General features: G+C 48.1%; 1 protein-coding gene across 2 annotated transcripts in view; it reads right to left on the bottom strand.

Annotated features, from left to right (window-relative positions):
- GPR137B (G protein-coupled receptor 137B) overlaps positions 1 to 19,231 on the bottom strand; it is a 43,078-nt gene that overhangs the window by 3,518 nt on the left and 20,329 nt on the right. Inside the window, exons 3-5 of one of the 2 annotated variants that reach the window (XM_032850392.1) lie at positions 16,359 to 16,581; positions 14,162 to 14,311; positions 11,255 to 11,383 (exon numbers count right to left, since the gene is read on the bottom strand). In XM_032850392.1, the coding sequence (XP_032706283.1) occupies positions 11,255 to 11,383; positions 14,162 to 14,311; positions 16,359 to 16,581 (502 nt within the window). The remainder of the gene's footprint in view (positions 1 to 11,254; positions 11,384 to 14,161; positions 14,312 to 16,358; positions 16,582 to 19,231) is intronic. The other variant, XM_032850393.1, reaches the window with a different exon arrangement.

The following is a 19,231-nucleotide window of genomic DNA, read 5'->3' as shown; positions in this document are numbered from 1 at the left end:
CACTTAAATCACCCAGAAAATGACCCAAAGACCACAACGCCATGGAGAGAAGAGGACACGTGAGGGTGGGTGAGGAGAGCGGACACGTGGTTGGGAGCTCAAGGGCCAAGGCCACCTTCAGCCAGGAAGGACCAGAGCGCACAGGGAGGGGAGACGACAGATCCTCACGCCTGGGAGCCTGCAGGGCATGAATTCCCATAACATTTGTCTCTGCAAACCAGGGGGGCCAAATTCCGCAAGTTCCTACAACCACTTGGAACTTAAAGCCTGGAATTTTAAAAACCAACAGGCTCTGTTCTGGAGAGGCTGGAGGGAGAGCAGAGAAGCAGCAAGGGCAGTTTGAGAGAGGCCTGGGGTAGACGGGAGAGCGAGTTCCTCACTGATCTCCGAGCACCGACCAGAGGGACAGACTTCCCCGGGAGACTCCTCCAGGAACAAAGGAGCTGGCAGGCACCACCACCCCGCCCAGCCCCCACGCAGAGCCTGGACGGGGCCAGCATCCAGTATGTAACCTGCTCACGTGGTACCCTGCCCCCCAACCCTGCAGCTGGACCTGCCTCAGCCCTGGTGCGGCGGGTCCCCTCCCCAGAAGACCATGCAGACCTTGCCAACGTGCTGTGTCCCCGCTGAGGGTTTTGCAGGGCCTCGGTCCCAGCAGCAGCCGTGGGTCACCTCCCGTGGAGGATGCTCGCTCCCTGTTAAAAATGCACACCCTGCGCGTGCCCTGCAGAGCGGCACTGGCCAGCCTGTCTCCTCGGAGCTATGGGCACCCCCGGCAGAGTGCAGGGCAGAGCAGGGACTGCCCATCCCACTCGCACACTTTGTGGAGCGGCCCGGGCTTGGCGGCAGGGGCGCCACCCCTCTGTAAGAGGACAGGGCCACCTTGCCGAAAGTGTGCACCCCACCTACTACCTTCAAGAGCTGGAGAGGTCGCGGACTATCTGCACAGAGACAGACACCAATAATTACATAAAATGAGCAGAGGACTATGTCCCAAATGAAAGGACAAAACCCCAACAAAAGACCTAACTGAAACATATCAGTAGTATGACCAATAGGAACTTAAAGTAACATCATAAAGAGACTCACTGGACTTGAGAAAAGAGGGGAGGACGAGGACATCAGTGAGACCCGTAATACAGAGATAAAAAAGAATCAGTCGGCAAGAATACATGACACTTAAAACACACCTGGTGTAACAGGTCGCGGGCTAGAGGAAGATGGAAAGCAAGCTGAGCGGGTGAGGAACAAACACGGAAAATGAGAATAGATTCTGAAGCTTGGTGACTCCATCACGCATAGTAACTGCGGCACTACAGGGATCCCAGGAGAACAAGAAGAGAAAAGGGAGCAGAAAATTTATTTGAAGAAAGAATAGCAGAAACCTTTCCACTCTGAGGGAAGAAACAGAGATCCAGATCCGGGCGGCACAGAGACCCTTCAAAACAAATTAACCCAAAGAGGTCCACACCATGACACATGGTAATTACAATGGCAAAAAATACTGCTAAAAATTTTTTTAAAGCAGCAAGAGAAAAAAAGACCATTACATATAAGGGAAACCCCACAACACTATCAGCTGCTTTTTTAGCACAAACTTTGTGGACCAGAAGGGAGTGGTGTGACATACTCAAAGTGCTGAAAGAGGAAAGTCTGCAGTCAAGAGTACAAACACTCCCATAATTTGAATGGAACCACCAATGACCCCAAACAGTCAACGCAATCTTGGAAAAGAAAAACTGTAGGTATCCCAATTCCAGACTCCAAGTTCGATAACAAAGCTGTAGTCATCAAAACTATGGGACTGGCACAAAATACACATATGTTGGGGCACTCAGGTGGCTCTGTTGGTTACGCATCTGACTCCTGGTTTCACCTCGGTCATGATCTCAGAGCTGCGGCATCGAACCCCACATCAGGCTCTGCCATCAGCACGGAGTCTGCTTTACGTTATTCCCCTTCCTCTCCCTCCCTTTCTGCTCCTCCCCCAGCTTACAGGTGTTCGCCCTCTCTTCTCTCTCAAAAAAAAAAAACAAAAACAAAAAACAAAAAACAATAGAACAGAAAATCCAGACATAAACCCACAATTATATGGTCAATTAATCTCCAACAGAGAAGGTAAGGACATGCAGTGAGAAAAAGTCTCTTCAACAAATGGTATTAGGAAAACTGAACCACTTTCTTACACCATACACAAGATAAGCTCAAAATGGATTAAAGGCCTAAATATGAGACATGAAACTGTAAAAATCCTTTAAGAGAGCACAGGCAGTCATTTCTCTGACACCAGCCACAGCAACATTTTTCAAGACATGTCTCCTTTGGCAAGGGAAAGAAAAGCAAAACTAAATTACAGGGACTTCATCAAAATAGAAAGTTTCTGCACAGCAAAGGAGACCAACAAAACTAAAAGACAGCCTACTGACTGGGAAAATAATGGGTTACCATCTAAAACATATAAATAATTTATACAACACCCCAAAAAACAAATAATCCAATTAAAAAATGGACAGAAGACATGAACGGACATTTCTCCAAAAAAGAAAAACAGATGGCCAACAGATGCATGAGAAGATACTCAACATCACTCATCCTCAGGGAAATGCAGATTGCAACCATGATGAGAGATCACCTCACACATGTCGGAGTGTCTAAAACCAACAACACAAGAAACAACAGATGCTGGTGAGGATGCGGAGAAAGGGGAACCCTCCTACACTGTTGGTGGGAATGCAAGTTGGTGCAGCCACTGTGGAGAACAGTGTGGAGGTTCCTCAAAAAACTAAGAACAGAACTACTCTACAAATCCAGTAATTTCACTACTGGGTATTTACCAAAATAATACAGAAACACTCATTTGAAGGGATACCTGCACCCCTATGTTCATAGCAACATTATCTACAATAGCCAAACTGTGGAAGCAGCCCAAGTGTCCACTGATGGATGAGCGGATGAAGACGACGTGGTGTACATATACAATGGAACATTCCTCAGCCATCAAAAGAATGAAATCTTGCCATGTGCACCCACATGGATGGAGCTAGAGTATAATCCTAAGCAAAGTAAGTCCAAGAAAAATAAATACCACATGATTTCACTCATATAGAATTTAAGAAACAAAACAAATGAGCAAAAGAAGAAAAAAAAAGAACCCAAAAAACAGACTCTTAACTACAGGGAACAAAGGGTCATCAGAGGCGAGGCTGGTGGGGGATGGGGAGCTTCATGAGGAGAAGTGGGAGCCACTTGTCCTGATGAGCCGGGAGGGATGTGTGGAAGGACGGAGTCACTGTACCATCCCCCTGAAACTAACACAACACTGCATGTTAACCACATTAGAATTAAAAAAAAAAATTTCAATATAGAGTTACCATATGACCTAGCAACTGCACTCCTAGATATATACCTAAGAGACATATTTTATTTTTAAGTTTGATTTATTTGAGAGACAGTGAGAGAGAGAAAGTGTGCCTGTGGAGGGGAGGGAAGGGGCAACATGAGGGAGAGAGAGAAACTCCAACAGACGCCACGCTGAGCAGGGAGTCTGATGTGGGGCTCAACTCTGGGACCCTGAGACCATGACCTGAGCCTAAACCCAGAGTCTGATGCTTAGCTGAGTCCCCCAGGCACCTTGGAAGACATGTGCACACAGAAACCTACACAGGGATGTCTAGAGCAGCACTGCTCTAGGAGCAAAGAACTGGAAACAAGATGTGAGACCACCATATGATGATTATTTAGCCATAAAAAGGAATAAGGTACTAATACGTGCTATGACACACATGAACCCTGTGCAAGGAGGCAGCCACAGGAAACCACACAGTGTGTGGCCCATGCCCGTGGAATTCCAGCAGAGAAATCCACAGACAGACGAGCAGGTGCCTGGGGCCGGGGAGGGGAGTGACAGCTCATGGGTACAGGTTTCCTTTTGAGGTGATAAAAAATGTTCTCAAAACTGCAGTGATGCCTGTACATATCTGAAAACACCCCAAGCCACTGAGCTGCACACAGGACATGGGGGGTTGTACAGGATGGGAATTCTATCCCGGTAAAGCTGTTTAAGCAAGAACAACAAACCCAGGGAGGTTCTCAAACTTCACAGCGCACTCAAATCACCGGGGGTTCTTCATATTTAAAACGTGGATTCCCAGAACCTGCCCCAGAGATTCTGACCTAGGAATCCGCCCTGACCCCAAGGGCCCCCGGGACTCTGATGTGGATGGCAGAGAGCCGCGCTCTGAACGCGGTCATGCTGGGCTCTGCCGCAGGGGGAGAGGCGCGTTCACAGCAACTGCGTTGCGCATACAGATGGTGGATCACAGCTGAAGAAAGTCCCCACCTGCAATGGGCTCTTTTAAAGTCCAGGAACAGGAGTTGGGTTATAAATCGCCCCACCCACCCACACAGAGGAGTATCAGACTGTTTTTTTCTCCAAGGATTACAGGAATTACAGATAGTGGTAAGATTGTTGCCGAGTCACACACAGCAGCAACTTAGTTTCTCCAGACCTTACGCCAAGGAAAGCCACAGCGCAGCCCAGTAATTATCCTTATGGACTCGGGAGCCAGACTGCCGTGGTGCGATCCCAGCTCTGCCTCCGACACGCCCCATGATCTGGAACCCGTTTCCTCATTTGAGTGTGATAATGGTTTCCAGCTCAGAGGCTGAGTGTGAGCATTAGAACACGAAATATATCTAAAGTGCCATTCCGCACGGTGCCTGGCACACGGAAGCGCTCCACTGTGCCTGGCTCACTTGACCAAATTCTACACGACCAGATGGCCTTCCCTCCAGGAGACTCGCCTAAGGAGATTTCACGAACACCCCAAGCGCAATCTGACACCCACATTCCCTGCTAATGAGATTTCCTTCCTGAGAGAAAAGGGAAAATGTTTTTCTATTTAGAATTATACCTCCCTCCTACTGAAGTCACTTCCTTGTGGTAAATCAGGAGAAAACATTGTTCAGAGCATAGAGAATCATTTTAATTCACGACTAAGCTGCTGTCCATGGAGGCTTAGCCTCAGTGTGTCCCTGAGATCTGTTCCGGCACCTGCAAGGTTGTAACTATTTTTGTAATTAGTGGGTTAAGACGTGACTTGCCCTTTCCACGGTCTCAACACCAGCACAGATGGTGCGCAAGCCTGCCACTCCGGCTGTTCTGCAATGGTGGCACCAACCGCCCCGGCCAACCCTGGATTGCCCACGGCTACACCACCAGTTAGAGGCCGTCTTCCTCGAGAATGCCTTTGCTGGGGGTGCCTGGCTGGCACCGTCAGTTACGTGTCTGACTTGGTTTCAACTCAGGTCGTAACCTCAAGGTCATGAGATCGAGCCCCGCACAGGGCTCCACACTTGGTGGGGAATCCGCTTAGACTCTCGCTCCCTCTCTCTCTGCTCCTGCCCACCACCTGCCTGCATACGCTCTCTCTCTCAAGAATAAATAAACCTTAAAAAAAAAAAAAAGGCTGTAACAAAGCCCTAAACATTATTAGTTATATTAAATCTCAGTCTCTGTGTTTTTAATAGGTTACATGACAACACGGGAAGTACGCACATAGCTCATCTAGAAGCTGTTTTCAGGGAAAGACCTCGTGCAGCTGTTTGGGTCGTAGCTACATTTCTTCATGCCACTTCACAACTCTTACAAACCAGGCTTTTTCAGACATGAGTGTCTGGCAGACCCTGTCTCGAAAGTATCTGAAGTGAACTGTCAGACGGGTGGACAGTATTTATCATTAATCAAATATGAACTTTTCAGCAACAATGAAAAAGCTTTGGAAAACTGGTATCCCCCACCACGAGCCGCAGGGCATCCCAGGACTTCAAAGATTCTCCTGAAATGATCAGTGGTGATATTTAATGAGTGAATTTTAATGTCTGAAAGATCTGCGTAACTCAGTATGCCAGTATTTTCCAAGTGACCAATATAAAAGGCTGTGCGTGGGTAGAAGATCCATTCAAAATGCAAGATAAACTGAGGGATGTTAGTGTTGACACAGTCTGAGGAGTTTACTGCTATGGTTTTAGATTCCACACTGCAACTGACTGTTAGGAAACCATAACTCGTTCACTTTTGATGCACTTCAAAGAAAAATATCCATAATTATGTTAAAGGGTATTAAATTACTCTACTTCATTGCAAATATGTATTTCTGTAAGGCTGGATTTTCCTCACATACCCCACCAAAATAATGTATCACAACAGACTGAATGCAGAAGCAGACAGAACCCAGCTGTCTTCTATTAAATCAGATACGAAAAAAATCTGAGAATTTTACAACAATGCTACTCTCCTACTTTGTTTTGGAAAAATGTTCTTTTTCAGAAAAAAATTTTATGGTAACATATAATGGGTTTATTATTTATAGAGAATTAATTTTTTTAATTTTACATGCACGCACACCCCTCTCCAAACAAGAGCTTTAGTAGGTCCTCAATAATTTATCAGTGTAACCTTGAAGAGTTGAGAATCTTGAAAAAGAAGAACACAGCTGGAGGCATCATGCTCCCTTGTTTCGAATGATATTACAAAGCTACAGTTATCCAAACAGTATGATACTGGCATAAAAACAGACACACATATCAATGGAAGAACAGAGTGCCCAGAAAGAAATCCACACTTACATGGTCAAGTGCTTTACAACAAAGCAGCCATGACTATATAATGGGAGAAACGACAGTTCTTTCAATAAAGAGCGTTGGGAAAAATGGTCAGCCACATGGAAAAGAATGAAACTGGACCACTGTCTTCTTATACCACCCACAAACATTAACTCAACATGGATTAAACACTTGAATGTAAGAACTGAAACCATAAAACCCCTAAACGAAAACACAGGTGGTAAGCTCCCTGACGTCAGTACTGGGGATGATGATTTAGATTTGACACCCAAAGTAAAGGCAACAAAAGCAAAAATAAACACGTAAAGCCACATCAAATGAAAAAGCTTCCACACAGCAAAGGAAACCATAAACAAAATGAAAAGGTAACAGACTGACTAGGAGATGTTTGCAAATCATGTATCTGATAAAGGGTCAATACCCAAAACATATGAAGAACTCCTACAAGTCTATGGGAAAATATGATCCAATTAAAAAATAGGCAAAGGACCCAAAGAGACATTTTTCCCAAAGACCTACAGATGGCCAACAGGTACATGAAAAGATGCTCAACGTCGCTCACCATCAGGGAAATACAAATCAAAACCACAGTGAGCGATCACCTCACGCCTGTCAGAATGGCTGAAATCACAAGACAGGAAATAACCAGTGTTGGCCGGGATGTGCAAAGGAACCCTTTCACACTCACTGCTGGTGGGAACGTAGATGGGCGCAGCCACCGTGGGAAATAGCAGAAGGTCCGCAGAAAAGTAAGAACAGACCCAGCCTGTGATCCAGCAATCCCACTTCTGCATTTATCTGAAGGAGATGAAAACATTAATCCGACAGGATATCTGCACCCTCGTGTTCACCGCAGCATTATTTACAAGAGCCAAGAGACAGTCCATCAGTGGATGAAAGGATAAGGAACTATACTGGAATATTACTCAACCACCAACAAACAAACACACACCACCCAAATCCTGCCATTTGCAACAACATGGATACATTGAAGTAAGTCAGAATAAGATAAACACTGTATGATCTCGCATATGTGGAATCTCAGAGCATGCAGAGAAAACCCCAGCGTGGGTACAGAGAGGAGACGGTGGTCGCCTGAGGTGGGAATGGGGAGTGGGCGAACCACATGGAAGGGGTCAAAGGTACACGTTTCCAGTTACACAATGACTAAGTCCTGGGGACCCCATACAGCACGCGGACCACACGTAATAACAGTGTGCTGCACATCTGAAGGCAGTTAGAGCAGACCTTGAAAGTTAGCCCAAGAAGAAACATCATAACCGTATCATGAGATGGCAACCGGGCTTGTTAGGATCACTGTGTAACAGCTACGATACCCACTCACTACACTGTACAACTGAAACTAGTACGTCAATCACCGCTCAGTAAAAAAATTAATCACAGGGTGCCTGTGTGGCTCAGTCGGTGAAGCGTCTGCTTTCAGCTCCGGTCATGATCCCAGAGTCTTGGGATCCAGCCCCACATAGGGCTCCCTGCTCCGTGGGGAGCCTGCTTCTCCCTCTCCCTCTGCCTGCCGCTCCCCCTGCTCATGCTCTGACAAATAAATAAAATCTTAAAAAAAAAATTAATCCACGTAAAGTGTCCCAAGACCACCATGTTCAAGAACCACAGCTCTAGAAAATACTCAGAACACCCTGAACTCTATTCAAGGCCGATAACCAAGTAACCGCATCTACATGGAGTGTGTTAAGGAAGACAGGTGTCCTGGATAATGACATCTGTGAGTACACAGCAGACATTACTCTGTATTCATTTAGTAGAAGAATGTGGACACTATCACATTAGCCTTCCTCTTGTTTAATCTGGACGTCTACTCTGGGTTTTGGGAGCCCAGTTCTGAAGCCTCCGAGACGTGAGCTGATAAAAAGGTACATGCAGAGGCCGGGGGAGGCCTCCATAAGCTCCAGGAGTCAGCTTCAGCGACCCCTCACAATCCCCTGGTCCCGCAAGGTGCCCAGAAAACTTCAGAGAAGGAAGGAAAATAAGGACCTGGTCTCTCAGCCTAGAATCTGGGGCCTACCTGTCCTATTTCTGCATCAGGGAGCTTCAAGTGTTTAGGATCCGACTCTACAGATGCCTCTAGCTGTTTCCACAGCAAGTGAAGGTCAGAGGAAGTGCACGGCTACGGTCCTGCAGCTACAAATAACGGAAGTGGAGGAAGCGGATGCAACAGTCTAGAAAACGCTACCCACTGCATTCTCTGCAGGGGCCGCAGTCAGGCTGGGCTGCCCCACACGCCCCAGGCCAGGCAAGCTCCCCCCCACCCCCACCGTTTCTGGCTCACCGGTGACTATCCAGAGATGAATAAGAGAAAAGTAAGAAAAAAACACGGTCAGGGTGCTTGAGTGGCTCTGTCAGTTAAGCAGCCAACTCCTGGTTTTGGATCAGGTCATAATCTCAGGGCATAAGATCGAGCCCCACATTGGGCACTGCACTCAGCGGGGCATCTGCTTGGGGTTCTCTTTTTCCCTCTGCCCCTCCTTGCCTCTAGCATTCTCTCTCTCAAATAAGTAAATCTTTAAAAAGAAAGAAAAAGAAACAGGGTAGAACACAATTGGTTGGTTGCCCTCCCACATTTGGCTCGCATTGGCCAAAAGACATTCTCTATACTTTTCTGGGGGCTTCATAGATCAGCGACTCAAAATACTACCCCTCGTTAGTGTGGCTAGAATAATTCATGGAGCACAAGTGCCCAGGAGTTTCCTCACTCTTGCAAGCTGTGCATTTTCTGTCATGTCCTGAGAAAGACAATTATGCAAAGCTGGCCCAGCAGAAATGGGACCAAACCAGGGGAGTGGGGTTAGCAACCCTCATGATGTTTTTATTTCCCTGTCCTCGAATTCCCAACTCACTGTCCAGCATAACACAGGGCTGAAGAACTCAAGTACCAGTTTTTATTTCCCTTTCCAAAAATAAAAGCTTATATATTTGGTTCACCCCAAGTCAAGGCTCAGATACCAGTGAGATTTGTTGCACTAGGAAAACAGTCAGTCACTATCTTTATGCCTTGAGAGGCAACTTTCATTTCTTCTGAAAGAGAAAAGCTGAAAAAATGAATTTCCCTCAAAAAGAGTTAAGGGGAAAAAAAAAGAAAAAAAGAAATTAAAATAGATAAATATGCAGTGGAAAAAAGACAGTCTCTTCAATAAATGGTGTTGGGAAAATTGGACAGCTATGTATAGAAGAATGAAACTCGACCATTCTCTTACACCATACAAAAAGATAAACTCAAAATGGATAAAAGACCTCAATGTGAGGCAGGAATCCATCAGAATCCTAGAGGAGAACATAGGCAGTAACCTCTTTGATATCGGCCACAGCAACTTCTTTTAAGATATGTCTCCAAAGGCAAAGGAAACAAAAGCGAAAATGAATTTTGGGGACTTCATCAAGATCAAAAGCTTCTGCACAGCAAAGGAAACAGTCAACAAAACAAAGAAGCAACCCATGGAATGGGAGAAGATATTTGCAAATGACACTACAGACAAAGGGCTGATATCCAGGATCTATAAAGAACTTCTCAAACTCAACACACACAAAACAGATAATCACGTCAAAAAACGGGCAGAAGACATGAACAGACACTTCTCCAATGAAGACATACAAATGGCTAAGAGACACATGAGAAAATGTTCATCATCACTAGCCATCAGGGAGATTCAAATCAAAGCCACATTGAGATACCACCTTGCACCAGTTCGAATGGCCAAAATTCACAAGACAGTAAACAACGTGTGTTGGAGAGGATGTGGAGAAAGGGGAGCCCTCTTACACTGTTGGTGGGAATGCAAGTTGGTGCAGCCACTTTGGAGAACAGTGTGGAGATTCCTTAAGAAATTAAAAATAGAGCTTCCCTATGACCCTGCAATTGCACTCCTGGGTATTTACCCCAAAGATACAGATGTAGTGAAAGAAGGGCCATCTGTACCCCCAAGTTCATAGCAGCAATGGCCACAGTTGCCAAACAGTGGAAAGAACCAAGATGCCCTTCAATGGACGAATAGATAAGGAAGACATGGTCCATATACACTATGGAGTATGATGCCTCCATCAGAAAGGATGAATACCCAACTTTTGTAGCAACATGGACGGGACTGGAAGAGATTATGCTGAGTGAAATAAGTCAAGCAGAGAGAGTCAATTATCATATGGTTTTGCTTATCTTTAGAGCATAAGGAATAACATGGAGGATATGGGGAGATGGAGAGGAGAAGGGAGTTGGGGGAAATCGGAGGGGGAGACGAACCATGAGAGACTACGGAGTCTGAAAAACAATGTGAGGGTTTTGGAGGGGACAGGGGTGGGGTGAGCCTGATGGTGGGTATTGTGGAGGGCACGTATTGCATGGAGCACTGGGTGTGGTGCATAAACAATGAATTCTGGAACACTGAAAAGAAATTTAAAAAAATAAAAATAAAAATAAAAATAAACAAACAACTAAATAAATCAGAGTTAAGGGAGAGGACCATCTCAGGCAGACAAGGGAACTTTTTATATCACAATAGGACGAAAGAGGCGTGCTCCTGAAAATCTAAGGTCAAGCCCCAACGGCATGCGTTGTGATGAGAAGCAGGAAACAGTTTCCACAACTAGAAGATGGTGTACTTACAAGGTCCTTCGCAGGGTTTCTGACTCGGAAGAAGTAAACAACTAAGGTGGTGGGTAAGAGCTCCCACACGAAGAGGACCACCCCGAACACCACGTATCCGGCGTCTCCCAGCTGGTTCTTCAGATCTGCCTGTTGAAAAGCGAGGGGAGGCACGCAGTCAGCACACTGAGGTTTTGCTCTGGTTCTTGCTAACGTGAAGAAAGGCTAATTCTAATACGGTGCAATTCCTTCCCCCTGCAACATGCATGTGGAAATCAGGTATTAAGCCAGGTGGGGAGTCATTCCAACCACACAGGGCAGAGAATTCTTATCTTCAAAATAGTCAAACGTGGGAACTGCCCATCTCTGACGGTTATTACGTCACCCTTCAAAACCTCCTCATATCCAAGCTAAGTCTCTTGAATGTAAGTCTTCTTTCCTTCAACAATCAAATAGGGAGATGTTAGGTCTCTCCCTCCCACATTTTTTCAAAGATTTCTCTTTCTTTCTTTCTTTCTTTCTTTCTTTCTTTCTCTCTTTCATTCATTCGAGAGAGAGAAAGAGTGTGTGTGTGAGAGAGAACACAAGAGGGGAGAAGGTCAGAGGGAGAAGCAGATTCTCTGCAGAGCTGAAAGCATGATTCAGGATTCGATCCTAGGACTCTGGGATCATGACCTGAGCTGAAGGCAGCTGCTTAACCAGCGAGCCACCCAAGCGCCCTCCCTCCCATATCTTTGAGGACAGCATGTAACTATCACCCTCTGTCTCATCCCTGGGATAAACCCATCAATTTTTAAACTTCTCTTCCTGTTCCCCATATCCTATTCTTTATCCTTTAAAGCTGGTTGCAGGGGAGATCACCTGGAAAAAGACTGTTTCCAGTCCAGGATGTTTGTCTGGACCAGTGGGATGGCCAAACGGGCCTGGTGTGTAGTCTGTCTCCCATCTTCAGGGCCCAGGATAAGTGCACGGGGTCGCATCTGGGCAGCTCTCCCACAAAGGGCAGTGTTTCAGACAAAGTGCACCAAAACCAAGCCATGAAAAGCCGATCACCTAAATAATCCTTCTACCTTCTTCTCCTACCTTCTACCTTCTACCTACATCGTGTTTGGAGGCAGTAGCCCGAGCAGATCAGGCCCATCCAGGAAACCATCTCCCCATCTCTGTATCTCGCTTCCCTCTCTAACTCAGCTGGGTAGCACGCTAGTCCCTTCCATTCTACGTGGATAATGTGCAGCCTGGGGCCAGCAACACACAGGTCTAGATACTCATAAATAAACATTCCCCCTAAAAACAATAGAATTTTTAAAAATTATATTATTTTAAGTTTGTTACCATTATAAGCCCTTACCGGAAAGAAAAACTGAAATAATTATTTTGTTAAAACCTAACCTCTAGTGTTTAATGGGTATGGGGTTGTGGTTTGGGAGGACGAGCACGTTCTCGAGACAGACAGCGGTGACAGCTACCCAGCAAGGGGACAGTGCTGAATGCCAGGCTGCTGCCGTCTGCCCGAAAGTTGTTATGAAAGTAGCCATTGATGGACATTTCACTACAATGAAATCCTTCAGGTCTTATGAGTAAGTCTCTCATTTATTGTTCCAAGATTCAATTTTTATATATTTGATTTTCTCCAAACAGGGCACACCTTTGGCAGTGCCTTGCCCAAATCTCTCCCATCCTATACAGGTGGGATTGGTCTGGGCAGTGGTGGTCTGAACCCTTCCGAACTCTAGCCCCTTCCCTGTGCCCCTTCCAAATTTCATCTTGTCCTCCCATGCTTATCGGGGTCACTTAATGTCTTCCTCTGGAGTGTGAATCCAGCCCAGGGAGGGAGCACTGCTGGGACTGGAGACATGTGTTTCCTAGAGCTGAGCATTCGGTGTTGCTCTAGGGACAGTTAAGGAGCTTTCTGTAATTCAATCCAGTAGAGCCTATTATAAAGCAGAAGTTCTGCGTGTTGTAATGGCTTATCTGTGTGTCTGTTTTCCTCAGGGGACATAAACTCCTGCTGTGGGGCAGGGAGGCCATCTGTGTACGTTTGTACCCCCAGTGCTCTGTCCTGCATGACAGACAAAGAACCGGTATTTCTCAAATGAGAGGATGCGACCTCATTCCCATTCTTTTTTTATTTTTGGCTTTTGTGAACAAGAATGCCAGATGATATGTCACTACCTTTGTTCACGGCTTTATAACTTACGACTCATGAGTTTCTAGCATATATTAAAAGGGCGAGAATATCACGGGGTGACCACTGGTAAAAGAGATTTTACTCAAACCTTCAAACCCCCAGTCATATTTGTCTCGATCTCCTCAAATGCTGTCTCCATGCTGCACTTTTAAAAAACGATAGTTTTAGGAATGCCTGGATGGGTCAGTCATTAAGCATCTGCTTTCGGCTCAGGTCGTGCTCCCAGGGTCGTGGGATCAAGCCCTACATCGGGATCCCTGCTCCGTGGAGAGTCTGCTTCTGCCTCTGCCACTGCTGCTGCTTGTGCTCGCTCGCTCTCTGACAAATAAAAAAAGTCTTAAAAAAATAAAGCCATGGTTTTATGTATTTTCTGAAATCTGCATACAATCTATTTCACCAAGGCAAACTTCACCCTTTAATAAAACCATCTTGCATTTATATGGAAGCACTTAAAAATGTTTTAAGTACCATTTGTCAAGAGCCCCAGAAATTAGTGTGTGTGTGTGTACAAGCGCACGTGTGCACCTAGATGCTAGTTGTCTCAGAAGATGTGAGCTGGGACAAGCCAGGTACTATGACCCCATCTGACAGACATGGACACAGATACCACACAGGTAAGTGATGGTCAAGGTCACCCAGCAATGCAGCAGCAAAAGCAAGGAGCCTCTCTCTGCCACATGCAGTGCTGTGAAGCAAAGGGTTGCTGTTCGGGGAACACGTCACTGGTGCCCACTGACCTGGTCTGAGACATTGTACCAGTCGTAATCAAAGGAATGGACATTCTTGCTCTGGGAGAACGACAGGATGAACAGGTTGTAGCAGGCTCGGGAGGTGTAGAGAAGGATGACGGTCACTCCGATGGCCGTCACTTGACACACAGAGGAGCCCTGGAAAAGAGGGAGCCATGAGGGAAGCACCCATTCCAGGTCCAACACACCAGCCTCATCCTAGAACCTGCCCTGGCTTCAGACCTAGTAAACCCCTGAGCTCTCGGGGGCACAAACCACAGTGTCCGCTCTCACCGGTAAACCCACACCCAAACCTCACCTCACCCCACACCCCCTCCTCAAATGTCAAAGGATCTCCATACAGACCCAAATCTGGGAGTTGGTTTGGAGAAGCCTTAAAATAGGGGCCATTTGCCTAAAGCCCAGGTTTGTAAGAATGAGAAAGTCAGGTGGTTTATGTTGTTCAATCTCCAGGATCTCCCAACTTGGGAGCCCACTGCCCAGCGTCCGGTCCGGCCCGGGACAACCAACCCCAGCAGGGTGGCGACTGGGGGAGCGGTCCTGTGGACCATGGTCCTGGGCAGGGAGCACTTCCTCAAATTCCAGAATCTTCTAGGCTGGAAGCCCTGGTCTCACTCCAGACTTGGAATTACATGGAAATTGGTGATTTGTACCCCCATTTATGAAGCTATCAATTTACAGTCCATTAAAGGGCCCTAAGCTAGAAACGTATAGTTAACGTGACCAAAAAAAATGAAATGGGTTTTTGAAATTTGCATTGAGAAATCATACATCAACAAGATACTATTTTATTTTGCCAGTAGCAGTTTAACAGTGTGTTTGCCACAGGGCTGATCTAAATGGTTATTTGGCAACTGAAATGTAACTCTTCCCATAAAAACCACGATTCTGTTTTTTTTAAAGCCTTGGATAGCCCTCACGGGGGGGGGGGGGGGGACAGTACAAACAGACAAAACTTGTATCAAAATCCAGTCTGAAATCTGTCAAAACTCATACATGAAAAAAACTACTCCTGCCATACTCAAGTCTCGAGGGAACTTGCCAGAGGTCAGCTTGATCACGGATGCGTTGTGAAGGCTTGGGGTTTCTGAGGTCAGATTTTAGTCTACTGGTCACTACTGAAGGCACAATATCGTTGGGGACAGAGCTCCCCACGGTCTTCAGACATAAGACTAATTATAGCCAGGTGGGCCACGTGGCAAAGGCGGCAGACACGGGGGTCGGCCAGACAGGGGGTCGGCCAGACAGGGGGTCAGCCAGACAGGCGGGTCTGCCGGACAGCGGGAGTACCCCAGACAGGGGGGTCAGCCAGACAGGGGGTCCACCAGAGGACATGGTTAGAAGCAGAGGAATTACAGAAATCATTCAATCATTGCACAAGTGCAAAAACCAAGGCCCCTTCCCCAGCCTCCACTCTTCCCTGGGCTTCCCGACCAAGGGAGACTCGGGGTGAGGCCGATCGGGGGCCCAGAAGCATGTCAGTTCTTTCCTAGAACTCTGGGGAAAGGAAGAGTGAACAGGCATTCTAGGGTGCATAGCACATAGCAAACCCAGCCAGCCTCTCCAGCCGGCTGCCTCCATCTCCGACCAAGAGCTCGGTGCAGGGGCCAGCCTGAACTCCAGGGGGCAGTGTCCTCCCTGGAGTGTCCACGGTCCCCTCCTGGGGGCATCAGTCAGTCCTGAGGGGAGCCTCCATCCATCCACATCTGCAGAGCCTGCGGCCAGACCGTGAGTCGGAAGCCTGGCTCTCTGTCTCCGGGCTGCGTAGGGCAATGCCAGGTACTGACCTCCAGGGCCTGGTCTCCCAGAGATCTAGGAAGACACCATGAGCTTACGCAGGCCGAATGCAGATCTCAAAGTGCCTGGAACACAGGGGACACTAGGCGAGTGTTTCTACTAGTCTCATCAGCACAAGCAATCAGCGAGTCCTTTAAAATGTTGGTTAAACCCTGTGTCTATGCACAGGCCGCCTCCCTGCCGGTAATTCCTCACACTCCCACACATAAAAGCAACTCTTCTCACGTACGAAGTTCAAGGAATGACACTGCTCCAGGTTTTGGCAGCTAGGGTGCAGCCAACCATTTGCAGGTCAGGTGTGGGAGGTGTCTGCTGAGTTCTGTCTGCGACCGGGAGACGGTTTTTAGCGTTGGCTTAACGAAGAGATCTTGACCACATGTCCACCTACCTTTGACTCCAAGTAAATGTTGGCCAAGGACATCTTTGAGATTTTGTAGAGACAGACGGAGAGGGAGACGGCACACAGCACGAAGAGCGTGTCGTTGATGGCCACGCGCACCGAGACGATGACCCTCCTCTCCCAGCCGCCTGTCTTCACCAGCACCGCGCAGGTCAGATTCACCAACAGGAAAATGAGGCTGATGAAGAGCGAGGCGAGGTAGAGGGGCAGCCTGGGGAGAACCAGAGAGCGCGGTCAGCCCCACGCCCTGCCTGCTGGCTGCGCTTCCGGATCCACCCGCAAGGAAAGCGCGGCCCGTTCCGTTAACGGCTGGAAGCGGACGCGCCAGCGCGGACACGCAGAGCGCGGGTTTGCGGAGCAGGGGCTCTCACGTGCGGATCACAAAGCAGCTACAGATGGTGCCCTCGGGAAGCTGCCCGAGCCCTGCTTTTCCTGCTGCTGGGAAGTGGTCAGATCTGCCGCAGCCCCTGCTCGGGGCTGAACGGACACCAGCTGGCTGGGTCCCCGGCCGTTTGTGACCCACAGATTCCCGGAGCCGCCCGCTTCCTTGTGACCGGTGCGCGGCCAGCAGACTTCTCGGACGGACTGATACCCAAGGCCCCAGCCTCCGAATGCTTCAGGACGGCCCGTGGTGTCTACCTCCTTCGGTAAACACGCCAACAAGGAACAGACGTGCGGGGCTCAAAATCAGACTGGGTCTACGTTGACTATGTCTGTAAATCCAGAAAAAGAAAACTCTCGACTAAAAGTGGTTTTGAGGGGCGCCTGGGAGGCTCAGTTGTTAAGCATCTCCCTTCAGCTCAGATCATGATTCCAGGGTCCTGGGATCGAGTCCTGCATCAGGCTCCCTGCTTGGGGGGAAGCCTGCTTCTCTTCTCCCACTCCCCCTGCTTGTGTTGCCTCTCTTGCTCTGTCTCTATCAAATAAATAAATAAAATCGTTTAAAAAAATCAAAATTAAAAAAAAAACGGTTTTGAAGCTAGAGTATCTTCTAAAGATGTAACAGACTGGGACATAAAAACCTGGATGACAGAGCGCCTGGCTGGCTCAGTCATTAGGCGTCTGCCTTCGGCTCAGGTCATGGTCCCAGAGTCTTTAGATCGAGCCCCATGTCTGGATCCCTGCTCAGTGGGGAACCTGCTTCTTCCTCTCCCTCTGTCTCTCCCCACTACTTGTGCTCCTTCTCTCTCTCTCCTATAATAAAATCCTAAAAAAAAAAAAAGACTCCTGAATGATAGTCCCAGCTCTAGACACTGTCACTGATAGGACCCACCGCAGGGGGGAGGGGACACAGGGAGAGAGAGAAGTATAAGGAAAGTGTGAAGAAGCCGGGCATAACTTGATGCCAACCGTGTGGTGCCCACGACAGCTAGCACGGTTGACGTCCCCAGCTCCCTGCCGTGCCTTTCTACCTTGGATTTTCACACAATGGCAACCCAGCCTCCATCCCACCCTCCTTCCTTCCCCTCCCCCTACCCTCAACTGCCCAGTGTGACCCAGAGACACACGGAGCCAAGACATCAGGCAGTCCCTCCTGCCCACTCTGGGCTGCGTGTCCTCATCTACAGAAGCGAGATGAGGTCTCCAGCTTGCCTCAAACGGCGGCCGTGAGAATCCACCGGGTTCTGTGCCTTCTTACCGCGTCAGTCCTCTGACCTCACCCCACGGGGCCTCACGGCTCCCCTTCGGTCAGCAGCAGCTCCAGAAAGTCTTATGTCACCCCATGCCCTTTCCTCCCAGGTCGTCCCCTGCAGACCCCACACTCTCCCAGGTCCCCATGACCTACTCCCAAACCAAAAGGGGTCAGCTCTCGGTCGCCGTCTCTCCCTGCCTTCCCGGAGCCCCGTTGTCCATCACTCCATGGCCCTACGCCTGCCTCCCATTCCCGTCTGACCTGCCCCTGCACAGCCCTGGTTCCTCTTCCTCCCCCAAAGTGACGACACCCATGGCGCTCTCCTCCACCCCGGGAAACGCACTTACTCGTGCAGCCTCAGTTACAGCCTCGGACGCCCAGGTTCCTACTGCTCCTCTAAAGCCACCGCCCTGTCCTACATTTACACTCCCATTCCAAACAGCCCGGAAGCCCTGTCCCCTCAGACCATGTCCAAGCCTAACTCCCAAAGTTCCTATTCCAGTACTCCTCTTGGCTTTCCTATTTCTCCGAAAGGCACCACAGTTTCTTTGTACTTCTAAACAATAAAGATCTTGGATTACACCCCAGTTTAACCAGCTGTCAAGTTTAACAGATTCTTTATTCCTGCTCCCCTCGTTGTGGGCCCCCCCTTTCCCATCATCACCGACTGCATGGCCTCATGCTTCTGTCTAAAACCAACGTGACGGTGTCCAGACTGACCCCCCCACCCTCGACTCCACTCTGGCACCCTCCAGTCCCCTCCAGAGCCAGGTCAACCAATGGGCACCCCCCCATCCTAATCAGCTGGCCTGTGTGCTGGCCATAAGCCCATCCAGGTGTCCCCATCTCCCTGTCTTTACACAAGCGGAGCTTTCTGCCCTTCCCTTTCTAGCCTACCCCACTCCATGAGCCTCTAGGACCACCTGCTAAACAGAATCCTATCAGTCCAGTATTTTTTAGTTTTTTCTTTTTTAGATTTTATTTTATTTATTTATTTATTTATTTATTTTGAGAGAATGAGGGAGTGCTCATGCACACAAGCAGGGGGAAGGTCAGAGAGAGAGGGAGAAGCAGGTTCCCTTCCTAGCACAGAGTATGATGACATGAAGCTGGATCCCAGGACCCCGGGATCATGACCTGAGCTGAACTGCCTGATTTTGTCTCAAAGAAATCAGCTGTGTTGTGAGGCTTGAGACAACATGGGCAAAGTACTTATAATCCAACATTA

The sequence above is a fragment of the Lontra canadensis genome, unplaced genomic scaffold (assembly GCF_010015895.1).
Source record: "Lontra canadensis isolate GAN:19392208 unplaced genomic scaffold, GSC_riverotter_1.0 scaffold406, whole genome shotgun sequence".
Classification (NCBI taxonomy): domain Eukaryota; kingdom Metazoa; phylum Chordata; class Mammalia; order Carnivora; family Mustelidae; genus Lontra; species Lontra canadensis.
Note: the sequence above shows the minus strand (reverse complement) of the source record. Positions and strands in the feature narration are given on the sequence as shown.